This window comes from Catharus ustulatus, chromosome 39, assembly GCF_009819885.2.
Source record: "Catharus ustulatus isolate bCatUst1 chromosome 39, bCatUst1.pri.v2, whole genome shotgun sequence".
In the NCBI taxonomy this organism is placed as follows: Eukaryota; Metazoa; Chordata; class Aves; order Passeriformes; family Turdidae; genus Catharus; species Catharus ustulatus.
Genome location: NC_046259.1, coordinates 314,364 through 331,408, shown reverse-complemented (window position 1 = coordinate 331,408; position 17,045 = coordinate 314,364). Strand labels below are relative to the sequence as shown.

The 17,045-nt window shown below is 55.4% G+C and overlaps 1 protein-coding gene across 1 annotated transcript in view; it reads right to left on the bottom strand.

The window, feature by feature from the left end:
• CADM4 (cell adhesion molecule 4) overlaps positions 1–17,045 on the bottom strand; it is a 28,819-nt gene that overhangs the window by 10,047 nt on the left and 1,727 nt on the right. The window contains exons 2-3 of the mRNA XM_033084509.1: positions 6,314–6,460; positions 4,015–4,167 (exon numbers count right to left, since the gene is read on the bottom strand). Coding sequence (XP_032940400.1) covers positions 4,015–4,167; positions 6,314–6,460 — 300 coding nt within the window. The remainder of the gene's footprint in view (positions 1–4,014; positions 4,168–6,313; positions 6,461–17,045) is intronic.

The following is a 17,045-nucleotide window of genomic DNA, read 5'->3' as shown; positions in this document are numbered from 1 at the left end:
TGAGACAGGTGAGATACAGACAGGTGAGACAGGTGAGATCAGACAGGTGAGATCCAAGTGAGGGCCAGGTGAGATCCAGGTCAGATTCAGGTGATATCCAGGTGAGACAGGTGAGGGCCAGATGAAATCCAGGTGAGATCCAGGTGACATCCAGGTACAGCCAGGTGAGATCCAGATGAAATCCAGGTGAGATCCAGGTGAAACAGGTGGGACAGGTGAGAGCAAGGTGAGAGCCAGAACAGCCAAGTGAGACAGGTGGGACAGGTAAGAGTCAGGTGAGATCCAGGTGAGTCAGGTGAGATCCAGGTGAGACAGGTGAGATCCAGGTGAGACAGGTGAGGGCCAGGTGACATCCAGAACAGCCAGGTGAGACAGGTGAGATCCAGGTGAGACAGGTGAGATCCAGGTGAGATCCAGGTGAGAATCAGTTGAGATTCAGGTGAGATCCAGGAACATCCAGGTGAGAACCAGGTGACATCCAGGTGAGATTCAGAACAGCCAGGTGAGAGACAGGTGAGGGCCAGGTGAGACAGGTGAGAGCCAGGAACAGCCAGGTGCAATCCAGGTGAGAACCAGGTGAGACAGGTGAGATCCAGGTGAGATTCAGGTGAGATCCAGGAACATCCAGGTGAGAGCCAGGAACAGTCAGGTGAGGGCCAGGTGAAACAGGTGAGACAGGTGAGATCCAGGTGATATCCAGGTGATACAGGAACAGCCAGGTGAGACAGGTGAGATCCAGGTGAGAGAGGTGAGGGCCAGGTGAGGTCCAGATGAAATCCAGGTGAGATCCAGGTGAGGGTCAAGGACATCCAGGTGACATCCAGGTGATACAGGAACAGCCAGGTGAGATCCAGGTGAGACAGGTGAGAAAAACAAAGACACAGAGATGAGGGACAGGTGTCAGCTCAGGTGGCACCTGTCCCCAGGTGTCCCCAGGTGTGCCCAGCTGTATCTCAGGTGTTCTGTACCTGTCCCCAGGTGTGCTGTACCTGTCCCCAGCTGTCCCCAGGTGTCCCCAGGTGTGTCCCCAGGTGTCCCCAGGTGTCACATACCTAGAACAGTTAATGTAGCAATCTGGTGATGGGTATCATCAGCGTAGAGCTGGCAGAAGTGTCCCTGTGTGCCCAGGTGTGCTGTGCTGTACCTCAGGTGTGCTGTACCTGTCCCCAGGTGTGCCCAGGTGTCCCCAGGTGTGTCCCCAGGTGTGTTGTACCTGTCCCCAGGTGTCTCTCACCTAGCACAGTCAGAGTGGCTATCTGGTGATGAGTATCATCAGCGTAGAGCTGACAGAAGTGTCCCTGTGTGCCCAGGTGTGCTGTGCTGTATCTCAGGTGTGCTGTACCTGTCCCCAGGTGTCCCCAGGTGTCCCCAGGTGTCCCCAGGTGTGTCTCACCTAGCACAGTCAATGTAGCAATCTGATGATGGGTATCATCAGCGTAGAGCTGGCAGAAGTGTCCCTGTGTGCCCAGGTGTGCACAGGTGTGCTGTACCTGTCCCCAGGTGTCCCCAGGTGTCCCCAGGTGTGTCCCCAGGTGTGTCTCTCACCTAGGACAGTCAGAGTGGCTATTTGATGATGGGTATCATCAGCGTACAGCTGGCAGAAGTGTCCCTGTGTGCCCAGGTGTATCTCAGGTGTGCTGTACCTGTCCCCAGCTGTACCCAGGTGTCCCCAGGTGTGTCCCCAGGTGTGTCCCCAGGTGTGTCTCACCTAGCACAGTCAATGTAGCAATCTGATGGTGAGTATCATCAGCGTAGAGCTGACAGAAGTGTCCCTGTGTGCCCAGGTGTGCTGTGCTGTATCTCAGGTGTATCCCAGGTGTCCCCAGGTGTGCTGTACCTGTCCCCAGGTGTCCCCAGGTGTCCCCAGGTGTCCCCAGGTGTCACATACCTAGAACTGTCAAGGTGGCTATCTGGTGATGGGTATCATCAGCGTACAGCTGACAGAAGTGTCCCTGTGTGCCCAGGTGTGCTGTGCTGTATCCCAGGTGTGCTGTACCTGTCCCCAGGTGTCCCCAGGTGTGTCCCCAGGTGTGACATACCCAGCACAGTCAGAGTTGCTATCTGGTGATGGTATCATCAGTGTACAACTGACAGAAGTGTCCCTGTGTGCCCAGGTGTGCCCAGCTGTTCCCAGCTGTCCCCAAGTGTGCTGTACCTGTCCCCAGGTGTGTCCCCAGGTGTCTCTCACCTAGCACTGTCAGAGTTGCTATCTGATGGTGAGTATCATCAGCGTACAGCTGGCAGAAGTGTCCCTGTGTGCCCAGGTGTGCTGTACCTGTCCCCAGGTGTCCCCAGGTGTCCCCAGGTGTCCCCAGGTGTGTCCCCAGGTGTGTCTCACCTAGCACTGTCAATGTAGCAATCTGGTGATGGGTATCATCAGCGTAGAGCTGGCAGAAGTGTCCCTGTGTGCCCAGCTGTACCCAGGTGTATCTCAGGTATACTCAGGTGTATCCCAGGTGTCCCCAGGTGTCCCCAGGTGTGTCCCCAGGTGTGTCTCTCACCTAGCACAGTCAGTGTGGCTATCTGATGGTGAGTATCATCAGCGTACAGCTGACAGAAGTGTCCCTGTGTGCCCAGGTGTATCCCAGGTGTCTCAGGTGTATCTCAGGTGTACTGTACCTGTCCCCAGGTGTCCCCAGCTGTCCCCAGGTGTCCCCAGGTGTCCCCAGGTGTCCCCAGGTATATCTCACCTAGCACTGTCAATGTAGCTATCTGGTGATGGGTATCATCAGCGTAGAGCTGACAGAAGTGTCCCTGTGTGCCCAGGTGTGCTGTGCTGTATCTCAGGTGTTCCCAGGTGTGCTGTACCTGTCCCCAGGTGTCCCCAGGTGTCCCCAGGTGTGACATACCCAGCACAGTGAGTGTAGCTATCTGATGATGAGTATCATCAGCATAGAGCTGACAGAAGTGTCCCTGTGTCCCCAGGTGTACCCAGGTGTATCTCAGGTGTTCCCAGGTGTGCTGTACCTGTCCCCAGGTGTCCCCAGGTGTCACATACCCAGCACAGTCAGTGTGGCAATCTGGTGATGAGTATCATCAGCATACAGCTGGCAGAAGTGTCCCTGTGTGCCCAGGTGTGCTGTGCTGTATCTCAGGTGTGCTGTACCTGTCCCCAGGTGTCCCCAGGTGTCCCCAGGTGTCCCCAGGTGTGTCCCCAGGTGTGTCTCTCACCTAGAACAGTCAATGTAGCAATCTGATGATGAGTATCATCAGCGTACAGCTGACAGAAGTGTCCCTGTGTGCCCAGGTGTGCCCAGGTGTGCTGTGCTGTATCTCAGGTGTGCTGTACCTGTCCCCAGGTGTCCCCAGGTGTGCCCAGGTGTCCCCAGGTGTGTCCCCAGGTGTGTCTCACCTAGCACAGTCAGTGTGGCTATCTGGTGGTGAGTATCATCAGCGTAGAGCTGACAGAAGTGTCCCTGTGTGCCCAGGTGTGCTGTGCTGTATCTCAGGTGTCCCCAGGTGTCCCCAGGTGTCCCCAGGTGTGCCCAGGTGTGTCCCCAGGTGTGTCTCACCTAGCACAGTGAGTGTGGCTATCTGGTGATGAGTATCATCAGCATACAGCTGGCAGAAGTGTCCCTGTGTGCCCAGGTGTCCCCAGGTGTATCTCAGGTATCTCAGGTGTATCTCAGGTGTATCTCAGGTGTCCCCAGGTGTCCCCAGGTGTGTCTCACCTAGCACAGTCAATGTAGCAATCTGGTGATGGGTATCATCAGCATACAGCTGGCAGAAGTGTCCCTGTGTGCCCAGGTGTGCTGTGCTGTATCTCAGGTGTATCTCAGATGTCCCCAGGTGTGTCTCAGGTGTCCCCAGGTGTCCCCAGGTGTGTCCCCAGGTGTCACATACCCAGCACAGTCAATGTAGCAATCTGATGATGGGTATCATCAGCGTAGAGCTGGCAGAAGTGTCCCTGTGTGCCCAGGTGTACCCAGCTGTACTCAGGTGTATCTCAGGTGTCCTCAGGTGTGCTGTACCTGTCCCCAGGTGTCCCCAGGTGTGTCCCCAGGTATATCTCACCTAGCACAGTCAGAGTTGCTATCTGATGGTGAGTATCATCAGCGTACAGCTGACAGAAGTAGCCGCCCTCGTCGTCCAGGCGCGCCCGGGCCAGGCGGAGCCGCAGGCGGCGGCGACTGAACTCGGCCAGCTCGAAACGCTCGTCCTTCAGCGCTGGGGACAACAATGTCACAGTGTCACAGTGTCACAATGTCACCTTGGGGTCACAGGGTCACCCACAGGGTCACCCAGGGGTCACAGTGACAGCCATGGGGTCACAGGGTCACCCCTGACAGCCCCAGCTCGAAACGCTCGTCCTTCAGCGCTGGGGACAATGACAACAATGTCACCTTGGGGTCACAGTGCCATCCCAGAGGTCACAGTGACAGCCAGGGGTCACCCAGGGGTCACAGGGTCACCCAGGGGTCATAGGGACAGCCATGGGGTCACAGGGACAGCCATGGGGTCACAGGGTCACCCCTGACAGCCCCAGCTCGAAACGCTCGTCCTTCAGCACTGGGGACAAAGGGACAATGACAACAGTGTCACCTTGGGTCATAGTGTCATCCCACAGGGTCACCCAGGGGTCATAGGGACACCTTGGGGTCACAGGGACAGCCATGGGGTCACAGGGTCACCCAGACCCCCTGACAGCCCCAGCTCGAAACGCTCGTCCTTCAGCGCTGGGGACAAAGGGACAGGGACAGGAGTGTCACCTTGGGGTCACCCAGGGGTCACAGTGTCACCCACAGGGTCACCCAGGGGTCACAGTGCCATCCCTGGGGTCACAGGGTCACCCAGACCCCCCCAGGGACAGCCCCAGCTCGAAACGCTTGTCCTTAAGGGCTGGGGACAAAGGGACAATGACAACAGTGTCACCTAGGGGTCACAGTGTCACCCACAGGGTCACCCAGGGGTCACAGGGTCACCCAGGGGTCACAGGGACACCCCCAGGGTCACAGTGTCATCCTAGGGGTCACAGGGTCACCCCTGACAGCCCCAGCTCGAAACGCTCGTCCTTAAGGGCTGGGGACAAGGACAAGGACAGGAGTGTCACCTTGGGGTCACAGTGACAACCAGGGGTCACCCAGGGGTCACAGGGTCACCCAGGGGTCACAGTGACAGCCATGGGGTCACAGGGTCACCCCTGACAGCCCCAGCTCGAAACGCTCGTCCTTCAGCGCTGGGGACAAGGGCAGCAATGTCCCCAATGTCCCCTCAATGTCCCCTTGATGTCCCCAAGGTCCCCATCCCCTCAATGTGTCCAATGTCCCCTCAGTGTCCCCTCAATGTCCCCAATCCCCTCAGTGTCCCCTGACTGTCCCCAATCCCCCCACTGTCCCCAATGTCCCCAATGTCCCCACTGTCCCCTCACCTCGTGTCCCGTTGAAGAACAATGTCCCAATGTCCCCAATCCCCCCAATGTCCCCATGTCCCCTCACTGTCCCCAATGTCCCCTCAGTGTCCCAATGTCCCCTCAGTGTCCCCAGCCCCCCCATGTCCCCTGACTGTCCCCTCAGTGTCCCCTCACCTCGTGTCCCGTTGAAGAACAGCGTTTGCTGTGCTTGGTCCCTCACTGTCCCCAATGTCCCCTCAATGTCCCCAATCCCCTGACTGTCCCCAATGTCTCCTCAGTGTCCCCAATGTCCCCTCAGTGTCCCCAATGTCCCCAATGTCCCCTCACTGTCCCCAGTCCCCTCAGTGTCCCCACTGTCCCCATGTCTCCATTGTCCCCATTATCCCCAGTGTCCCCTCAGTGTCCCCACGGTCCCCTCACTGTCCCCAATGTCCCCTCAATGTCCCCACTGTCCCCTCAGTGTCCCCACTGTCCCCTGACTGTCCCCATGTCCCCAATGTCCCCAATGTCCCCTCACTGTCCCCAAGGTCCCCAATGTCCCCAGTGTCCCCTCAGTGTCCCCTCACCTCGTGTCCCATTGAAGAACAGCATTTGCTGTGCCAGGTCCCTCAATGTCCCCATGTCCCCAATGTCCCCAATGTCCCCACTGTCCCCAATGTCCCCTCAGTGTCCCCATGTCCCCTCAGTGTCCCCTCACCTCGTGTCCCATTGAAGAACAGCGTCCCCATGTCCTCAATGTCCCCACTGTCCCCAATGTCCCGTCAGTGTCCCCATGTCCCCAATCCCCCCAATGTCCCCAGTGTCCCCTCAGTGTCCCCATGTCCCCTCACCTCGTGTCCCGTTGAAGAACAGCGTTTGCTGTGCCAGGTCCCTCAATGTCCCCTCACTGTCCCCACTGTCCCCAATCCCCCCAATGTCCCCAATCCCCCCAATGTCCCCAGTGTCCCCTCAGTGTCCCCTCACCTCGTGTCCCGTTGAAGAACAGCGTTTGTCGCGCCGGGTTCTGGATGACGACGATGGAGCCGTCGTACCTGTGCAGGTGACAGGTGATCTCTGCAGTGCCACCCTCCAGCACGGTGACATTCTCAGCCTGGACCTCCTGAGCCTGGCCTGGGGACAGTGACAGTGACACAGTGACACAGTGACACAGTGACACAGTGACACAGTGACACAGTGACACAGTGACAGTGACAGTGACACAGTGACAGTGACAGTGACACAGTGACACAGGACAGGTGATCTCTGCAGTGCCACCCTCCAGGACAGTGACATTCTCAGCCTGGACCTCCTGGGCCTGGCCTGGGGACAGTGACAATGACACAGGGTCACCAGGGGACACAGTGACACAGTGACAGTGACACAGTGACACAGTGACACAGTGACAGTGACACAGTGACACAGTGACACAGTGACACAGTGACACAGTGACACAGTGACAGTGACACAGTGACACAGTGACACAGTGACACAGTGACAGTGACAGTGACACAGTGACAGTGACACAGTGACAGTGACACAGTGACACAGGACAGGTGATCTCTGCAGTGCCACCCTCCAGCACGGTGACATTCTCTGCCTGGACCTCCTGGGCCTGGCCTGGGGACAGTGACAGTGACACAGTGACACAGTGACACAGTGACACAGTGACACAGTGACAGTGACACAGTGACAGTGACACAGTGACACAGGACAGGTGATCTCTGCAGTGCCACCCTCCAGCACGGTGACATTCTCTGCCTGGACCTCCTGAGCCTGGCCTGGGGACAGTGACAGTGACACAGTGACACAGTGACACAGTGACAGTGACACAGTGACAGTGACACAGTGACACAGTGACACAGGGACAGTGACACAGTGACACAGTGACACAGTGACACAGTGACACAGTGACACAGGACAGGTGATCTCTGCAGTGCCACCCTCCAGCACGGTGACATTCTCTGTCTGCACCTCCTGGGCCTGGCCTGGGGACAGTGACAGTGACACAGTGACACAGTGACAGTGACACAGTGACACAGGACAGGTGATCTCTGCAGTGCCACCCTCCAGGACAGTGACATTCTCTGTCTGCACCTCCTGAGCCTGGCCTGGGGACAGTGACACAGTGACACAGTGACACAGTGACAGTGACAGTGACACAGTGACACAGTGACACAGTGACACAGTGACACAGTGACAGTGACACAGTGACAGTGACAGTGACACAGTGACAGTGACACAGTGACAGTGACACAGTGACACAGTGACAGTGACACAGTGACAGTGACACAGTGACACAGTGACACAGTGACACAGTGACACAGTGACACAGTGACAGTGACACAGTGACACAGTGACAGTGACACAGTGACAGTGACACAGTGACAGTGACACAGTGACAGTGACAGTGACAGTGACACAGTGACAGTGACACAGTGACACAGTGACACAGTGACACAGTGACACAGTGACAGTGACACAGTGACAGTGACAGTGACACAGTGACAGTGACACAGTGACACAGTGACACAGTGACACAGTGACAGTGACACAGTGACACAGTGACAGTGACACAGTGACAGTGACACAGTGACAGTGACACAGTGACAGTGACAGTGACAGTGACACAGTGACAGTGACACAGTGACACAGTGACACAGTGACAGTGACACAGTGACAGTGACACAGTGACAGTGACACAGTGACACAGTGACACAGTGACACAGTGACAGTGACACAGTGACAGTGACACAGTGACACAGTGACAGTGACACAGTGACACAGTGACACAGTGACACAGTGACACAGTGACAGTGACACAGTGACAGTGACAGAGTGACACAGTGACACAGTGACAGTGACACAGTGACAGTGACACAGTGACAGTGACACAGGGACACAGTGACACAGTGACACAGTGACAGAGTGACACAGTGACACAGTGACAGTGACACAGTGACAGTGACACAGTGACAGTGACACAGTGACACAGTGACACAGTGACACAGTGACACAGTGACAGTGACAGTGACACAGTGACACAGTGACACAGTGACACAGTGACAGTGACACAGTGACACAGTGACAGTGACACAGTGACACAGTGACACAGTGACAGTGACACAGTGACAGTGACACAGTGACACAGTGACACAGTGACACAGTGACAGTGACACAGTGACACAGTGACACAGTGACACAGTGACAGTGACACAGTGACACAGTGACAGGGACACAGTGACACAGTGACAGTGACACAGTGACAGTGACACAGTGACAGTGACACAGTGACACAGTGACAGTGACACAGTGACAGTGACACAGTGACACAGTGACAGTGACAGTGACACAGTGACACAGTGACACAGTGACAGTGACACAGTGACACAGTGACACAGTGACACAGTGACACAGTGACACAGTGACACAGGGACAGTGACACAGTGACACAGTGACACAGTGACACAGTGACACAGTGACACAGTGACAGTGACACAGTGACAGTGACACAGTGACAGTGACACAGTGACACAGTGACAGTGACACAGTGACACAGTGACACAGTGACAGTGACACAGTGACACAGTGACAGTGACACAGTGACAGTGACACAGTGACACAGTGACACAGTGACAGTGACACAGTGACAGTGACACAGTGACAGTGACACAGTGACACAGTGACAGTGACAGTGACACAGTGACACAGTGACACAGTGACAGTGACACAGTGACACAGTGACACAGTGACACAGTGACACAGTGACACAGTGACAGTGACAGTGACAGTGACACAGTGACACAGTGACAGTGACACAGTGACAGTGACACAGTGACAGTGACAGTGACAGTGACACAGTGACACAGTGACACAGTGACAGTGACACAGTGACACAGTGACAGTGACAGTGACACAGTGACACAGTGACACAGTGACACAGTGACACAGTGACACAGTGACAGTGACACAGTGACACAGTGACAGTGACACAGTGACAGTGACACAGTGACACAGTGACACAGTGACAGTGACACAGTGACAGTGACACAGTGACACAGTGACACAGTGACACAGTGACACAGTGACACAGTGACAGTGACACAGTGACACAGTGACACAGTGACACAGTGACAGTGACACAGTGACACAGTGACACAGTGACAGTGACACAGTGACAGTGACACAGTGACACAGTGACACAGGGACACAGGACAGGTGATCTCTGCAGTGCCACCTTCAAGGACAGTGACATTCTCTGTCTGCACCTCCTGGGCCTGGCCTGGGGACAGTGACAGTGACACAGTGACACAGTGACACAGTGACACAGTGACACAGTGACACAGTGACAGTGACACAGTGACACAGTGACAGTGACAGTGACAGTGACAGTGACACAGTGACAGTGACACAGTGACACAGTGACAGTGACACAGTGACAGTGACAGTGACACAGTGACAGTGACACAGTGACACAGTGACAGTGACACAGTGACAGTGACACAGTGACAGTGACACAGTGACACAGTGACAGTGACACAGTGACAGTGACAGTGACAGTGACACAGTGACACAGTGACAGTGACACAGTGACAGTGACACAGTGACACAGTGACAGTGACACAGTGACAGTGACACAGTGACACAGTGACACAGTGACAGTGACACAGTGACAGTGACACAGTGACACAGTGACACAGTGACAGTGACACAGTGACACAGTGACAGTGACACAGTGACAGTGACACAGTGACACAGGGACACAGTGACAGTGACACAGTGACAGTGACAGTGACACAGTGACAGTGACACAGTGACACAGTGACAGTGACACAGTGACAGTGACACAGTGACACAGTGACACAGTGACAGTGACAGTGACACAGTGACACAGTGACAGTGACACAGTGACAGTGACACAGTGACACAGTGACACAGTGACAGTGACACAGTGACAGTGACACAGTGACACAGTGACACAGTGACACAGTGACACAGGGACACAGGACAGGTGATCTCTGCAGTGCCACCTTCAAGGACAGTGACATTCTCTGTCTGCACCTCCTGGGCCTGGCCTGGGGACAGTGACAGTGACACAGTGACACAGTGACAGTGACACAGTGACAGTGACACAGTGACACAGGGACACAGTGACAGTGACACAGTGACACAGTGACAGTGACACAGTGACAGTGACACAGTGACACAGTGACACAGTGACAGTGACAGTGACACAGTGACACAGTGACAGTGACACAGTGACAGTGACACAGTGACACAGGGACACAGTGACAGTGACACAGTGACAGTGACAGTGACACAGTGACAGTGACACAGTGACACAGTGACAGTGACACAGTGACAGTGACACAGTGACACAGTGACACAGTGACAGTGACAGTGACACAGTGACACAGTGACAGTGACACAGTGACAGTGACACAGTGACACAGTGACACAGTGACAGTGACACAGTGACAGTGACACAGTGACACAGTGACACAGTGACAGTGACACAGTGACACAGTGACAGTGACACAGTGACAGTGACACAGTGACACAGGGACACAGTGACAGTGACACAGTGACAGTGACAGTGACACAGTGACAGTGACACAGTGACACAGTGACAGTGACACAGTGACACAGGGACACAGTGACAGTGACACAGTGACACAGTGACACAGTGACACAGTGACACAGTGACAGTGACACAGTGACAGTGACACAGTGACACAGTGACAGTGACACAGTGACAGTGACACAGTGACAGTGACACAGTGACAGTGACAGTGACACAGTGACACAGTGACACAGTGACACAGTGACACAGTGACACAGTGACAGTGACACAGTGACAGTGACACAGTGACACAGTGACACAGTGACACAGTGACAGTGACAGTGACACAGTGACAGTGACACAGTGACACAGTGACACAGTGACACAGTGACACAGTGACAGTGACAGTGACACAGTGACACAGTGACAGTGACACAGTGACACAGTGACAGTGACAGTGACACAGTGACAGTGACACAGTGACAGTGACACAGTGACAGTGACACAGTGACACAGTGACACAGTGACACAGTGACACAGTGACACAGTGACAGTGACACAGTGACAGTGACACAGTGACAGTGACACAGTGACAGTGACACAGTGACACAGTGACACAGTGACACAGTGACACAGTGACACAGTGACACAGTGACAGTGACACAGTGACACAGTGACAGTGACACAGTGACAGTGACACAGTGACAGTGACACAGTGACACAGTGACAGTGACACAGTGACAGTGACAGTGACACAGTGACACAGTGACAGTGACACAGTGACAGTGACACAGTGACAGTGACACAGTGACACAGTGACAGTGACACAGTGACACAGTGACACAGTGACAGTGACACAGTGACACAGTGACAGTGACACAGTGACAGTGACAGTGACACAGTGACACAGTGACACAGTGACACAGTGACAGTGACAGTGACACAGTGACAGTGACACAGTGACACAGTGACACAGGGACAGTGACACAGTGACAGTGACACAGTGACAGTGACACAGTGACAGTGACACAGTGACACAGTGACACAGGGACAGTGACACAGTGACAGTGACAGTGACACAGTGACACAGTGACACAGTGACACAGTGACAGTGACACAGTGACACAGTGACAGTGACAGTGACACAGTGACAGTGACAGTGACACAGTGACAGTGACACAGTGACACAGTGACACAGTGACACAGTGACACAGTGACAGTGACAGTGACACAGTGACAGTGACACAGTGACACAGTGACACAGTGACACAGTGACAGTGACACAGTGACACAGTGACAGTGACACAGTGACACAGTGACACAGTGACACAGTGACAGTGACACAGTGACACAGTGACAGTGACACAGTGACACAGTGACAGTGACAGTGACACAGTGACACAGTGACAGTGACACAGTGACAGTGACACAGTGACACAGTGACACAGTGACACAGTGACACAGTGACACAGTGACAGTGACACAGTGACAGTGACACAGTGACACAGTGACAGTGACACAGTGACACAGTGACACAGTGACACAGTGACAGTGACACAGTGACAGTGACACAGTGACACAGTGACACAGGGACACAGTGACACAGTGACAGTGACACAGTGACAGTGACACAGTGACACAGGGACAGTGACACAGTGACACAGTGACACAGTGACAGTGACACAGTGACACAGTGACAGTGACACAGTGACAGTGACACAGTGACACAGTGACACAGTGACAGTGACACAGTGACAGTGACACAGTGACAGTGACACAGTGACAGTGACAGTGACACAGTGACACAGTGACACAGGGACACAGTGACACAGTGACAGTGACACAGTGACACAGTGACACAGTGACACAGTGACAGTGACACAGTGACACAGTGACAGTGACACAGTGACACAGTGACACAGTGACAGTGACAGTGACACAGTGACAGTGACACAGTGACACAGTGACACAGTGACAGTGACACAGTGACACAGTGACACAGTGACACAGAGAGGTGACACTGAGAAGTGACACTGTCAGGGACACAGGGACAGGGACACTGAGTGTCACCAGGGTCACCAGGGGTGGCAGGGGACACCAAGACGGACACAGGGACAGGGGACACAGGGGACAGGGACAGGTGACACTGACACAGACAGGGGACATTGACAGGGACACCCACAGGTCACAGCAGGGGACATGAGGACACAGGGACAGGTGACACGGGGACAGTGACACTGCCAGGGTCACCAGGGGTGGCAGAGGACACCAAGATGGACACAGGACAGGGGACAGGGACAGGTGACACAGGACAGGTGACACTGACAGGGACAGGAGACACCAAGATGGACACAGGGACACAAGGACAGGGGACACAGGGACAGGGTCAGCAGGGGTGGCAGGTGACACTGACAGGGACATGGGGACACCAACAGGTGACACTGACAGGGACAGGTGACACTGCCAGGTGACACCGACAGGGACACGGGGACAGGAACAGGGTGACAAAGGGACACAGGGACAGGGTCACTGACACGGACAAGTGACACTGACAGGGACATGGGGACACTGACAGGTGACACTCACAGGTCACAGCAGGGGACAGGGTGACAAAGGGACACAGAACAGGGGATAGAGGGACAAGGTCACCAGGGGACACTGACAGGGTCACTGGGGTGGCAGAGGACACCAAGATGGACATGGGGACACAGGGGACAGTGACACAGACAGGGGACACTGACAGGGACAGAGGGAAGCCCACAGGTCACAGCAGGGGACAGTGACACTCCCAGGGACACCAGGGGACACCCACAGGTGACAGGGACAGGGACACAGGGGACAGGGGACAGCAACAGGGACAGGGGACAAGGACATTGACAGGGACAATGACAGGGACAGGTGACACTGAAAGGGACACAGGGACAGGTGACACCAACAGGGACATGGGGACACCCACAGGTGACACTGACAGGTCACAGCAGGGGACAGGGACAGGAACACTGCCAGGTGACACAGACACTGCCAGGGACAGGTGACACTGACACGGACAGGGGACATCCACAGGTCACAGCAGGGGACAGGGACACAGGGACAGACACAGGGACACGGACATGGGGACAGGGACACTGCCAGGTGACACTGCCAGGTCACAGCAGTGACACAGAGACAGGGTGACAAAGGGACACAGGGACAGGGTCACCAGGGGACAGGGGACACTGACAGGGACATGGGGACACCCACAGGTGAGAGGGACAGGTCACAGCAGGGGACAGGGTGACAAAGGGACACAGGGCAGGGTCACCAGGGGACAGGGGACAGAGACACAGACAGGTGACACTGCCAGGGACAGGGACACTGAAAGGGAATGGGGACAGTGACAATGACAGGGACACTGGGGTGGCAGAGGACACCAAGAGGGACACGGGGACAGGGGACACTGACACAGATATGGGAACAATGACAGGGACAGGGACAGGTGACACTGACACTGACAGAGGGACACCCACAGGTGACACTGACAGGTGACACCGACAGGGACACGGGGACAGGGACAGGGTGACAAAGGGACACAGGACAGAGGACAGGGACAGGGACACTGGGGTGGCAGAGGACACCAAGACAGACACGGGGACAGGGGACACAGGGGACAGGGACAGGTGACAGGGACACAGACAGGGACATGGGGACAGGTGACACGGGGACAGTGACACTGCCAGGGTCACCAGGGGACAGGGGACACCAAGAGGGACACAGGGACAGGGACGGTGACACAGACAGGTGACACTGACAGGGACACTGACAATGACAGTTACAGGGGACACTCACAGGTGACACCGACAGGCCACAGCAGGGGACAGGGACACAGGGACAGGTGGGGAGGACACCAGGGACATCTGGGGACATCTGGGGACATTTGGGGACACTGCCAGCAGCAGGGCCACCTAAACCAAGGTGACAATGACACAGAGGTGACAGCGACACAGAGGTGACAATGACAGAGGTGACAGTGACACAGAGGTGACAGTGACAGAGGTGACAGTGACACAGAGGTGACAATGACACAGAGGTGACAGTGACACAGAGGTGACAATGACACAGAGGTGACAATGACAGAGGTGACAGTGACACAGAGGTGACAGTGACACAGAGGTGACAATGACAGAGGTGACAGTGACACAGAGGTGACAGTGACACAGAGGTGACAGTGACACAGAGGTGACACAGAGGTGACAATGACACAGAGGTGACAGTGACAGAGGTGACAATGGCACAGAGGTGACAGTGACACAGAGGTGACAGTGACACAGAGGTGACACAGAGGTGACAATGACACAGAGGTGACAGTGACAGAGGTGACAGTGACACAGAGGTGACAATGACACAGAGGTGACAGTGACAGAGGTGACAGTGACACAGAGGTGACAATGACAGAGGTGACAGTGACACAGAGGTGACAGTGACACAGAGGTGACAATGACAGAGGTGACAGTGACAGAGGTGACAGTGACACAGAGGTGACAGTGACACAGAGGTGACAATGACAGTGACACAGAGGTGACAGTGACACAGAGGTGACAGTGACAGAGGTGACAGTGACAGAGGTGACAGTGACACAGAGGTGACAGTGACACAGAGGTGACAATGACAGTGACACAGAGGTGACAGTGACACAGAGGTGACAGTGACACAGAGGTGACAATGACACAGAGGTGACAGTGACACAGAGGTGACAGTGACACAGAGGTGACAGTGACAGAGGTGACAGTGACAGAGGTGACAGTGACACAGAGGTGACAATGACACAGAGGTGACAATGACACAGAGGTGACAGTGACACAGAGGTGACAATGACACAGAGGTGACAGTGACACAGAGGTGACAGTGACAGAGGTGACAGTGACAGAGGTGACAATGACACAGAGGTGACAATGACACAGAGGTGACAATGACACAGAGGTGACAGTGACACAGAGGTGACAATGACACAGAGGTGACAGTGACACAGAGGTGACAGTGACACAGAGGTGACAGTGACAGAGGTGACAGTGACAGAGGTGACAGTGACACAGAGGTGACAATGACACAGAGGTGACAATGACACAGAGGTGACAGTGACACAGAGGTGACAGTGACAGAGGTGACAGTGACAGAGGTGACAGTGACAGAGGTGACAATGACACAGAGGTGACAATGACAGTGACACAGAGGTGACAATGACACAGAGGTGACAGTGACAGAGGTGACAACGACAGAAAGGTGACAATGCCACCAGGGGGTTGGGGACACCGGGGGTGGCACCTTGGTGACAGCCAGGGTGGCACTGTCCCCTCCAATGTCCCCTCAATGTCCCCAATGTCCCTTCCTGTCACCATGGCAACGCTGGGGGGGGGGGGGGGGGAGGGGACACAAAAGTGACACTGGGGGGGGGTTGGGGACACTGAGGTGACACAAAAGTGACACAAAGTTGGGGAGGGGACACCAAGGGGGGGTTGGGGACATCAAGGTGACACCAAGGTGACACAAAGGGGGGGAGGTGACACCAAGGGGGGCAAGGGACACAAAATGGGGGAGGGGACACCGAGGTGACACCGAGGGTGGGGGGGAGGTGACACATAAGTGACACTGAGGGGGGGAGGTGACACAAAAGTGACACCAAGAGGACACTGTGGGGGAGTTGGGGACATCGAGGTGACACAAAAATGACACGAAGGGAGGGGAAGGGGACACTGAGGGGACACCAAAGTGACACCGAGGGGGGGTTGGGGACACCAACATGGGGGGAGGTGACACAAAAATGACACCAAAGTGGGGGAGGGGACACCGAGGGGACACTGAGGTGACATCAAGGGGGGGGAGGTGACACCAAGGTGACACAAAAGTGACACTGGGGGGGGGTTGGGGGCACTGAGGGGACATTGAGGAGGGGGGGGAGGTGACACAAAAGGGGGGTTGGGGACACCGAGGTGACACCAAGGGGACACCAAAGGGGGGGAGGTGACACAAAAGTGACATCAAGGGGACACCAAAGTGGCACGAAAGGGGGAGAGGGGACACCAAGGGGACACCGAGAGGGGGTTGGGGACACCGAGGTGACATCCAGTTGGGGGAGGTGACACCAAGGGGACACAAAAGTGACACCGAGGGGGGTTGGGGACA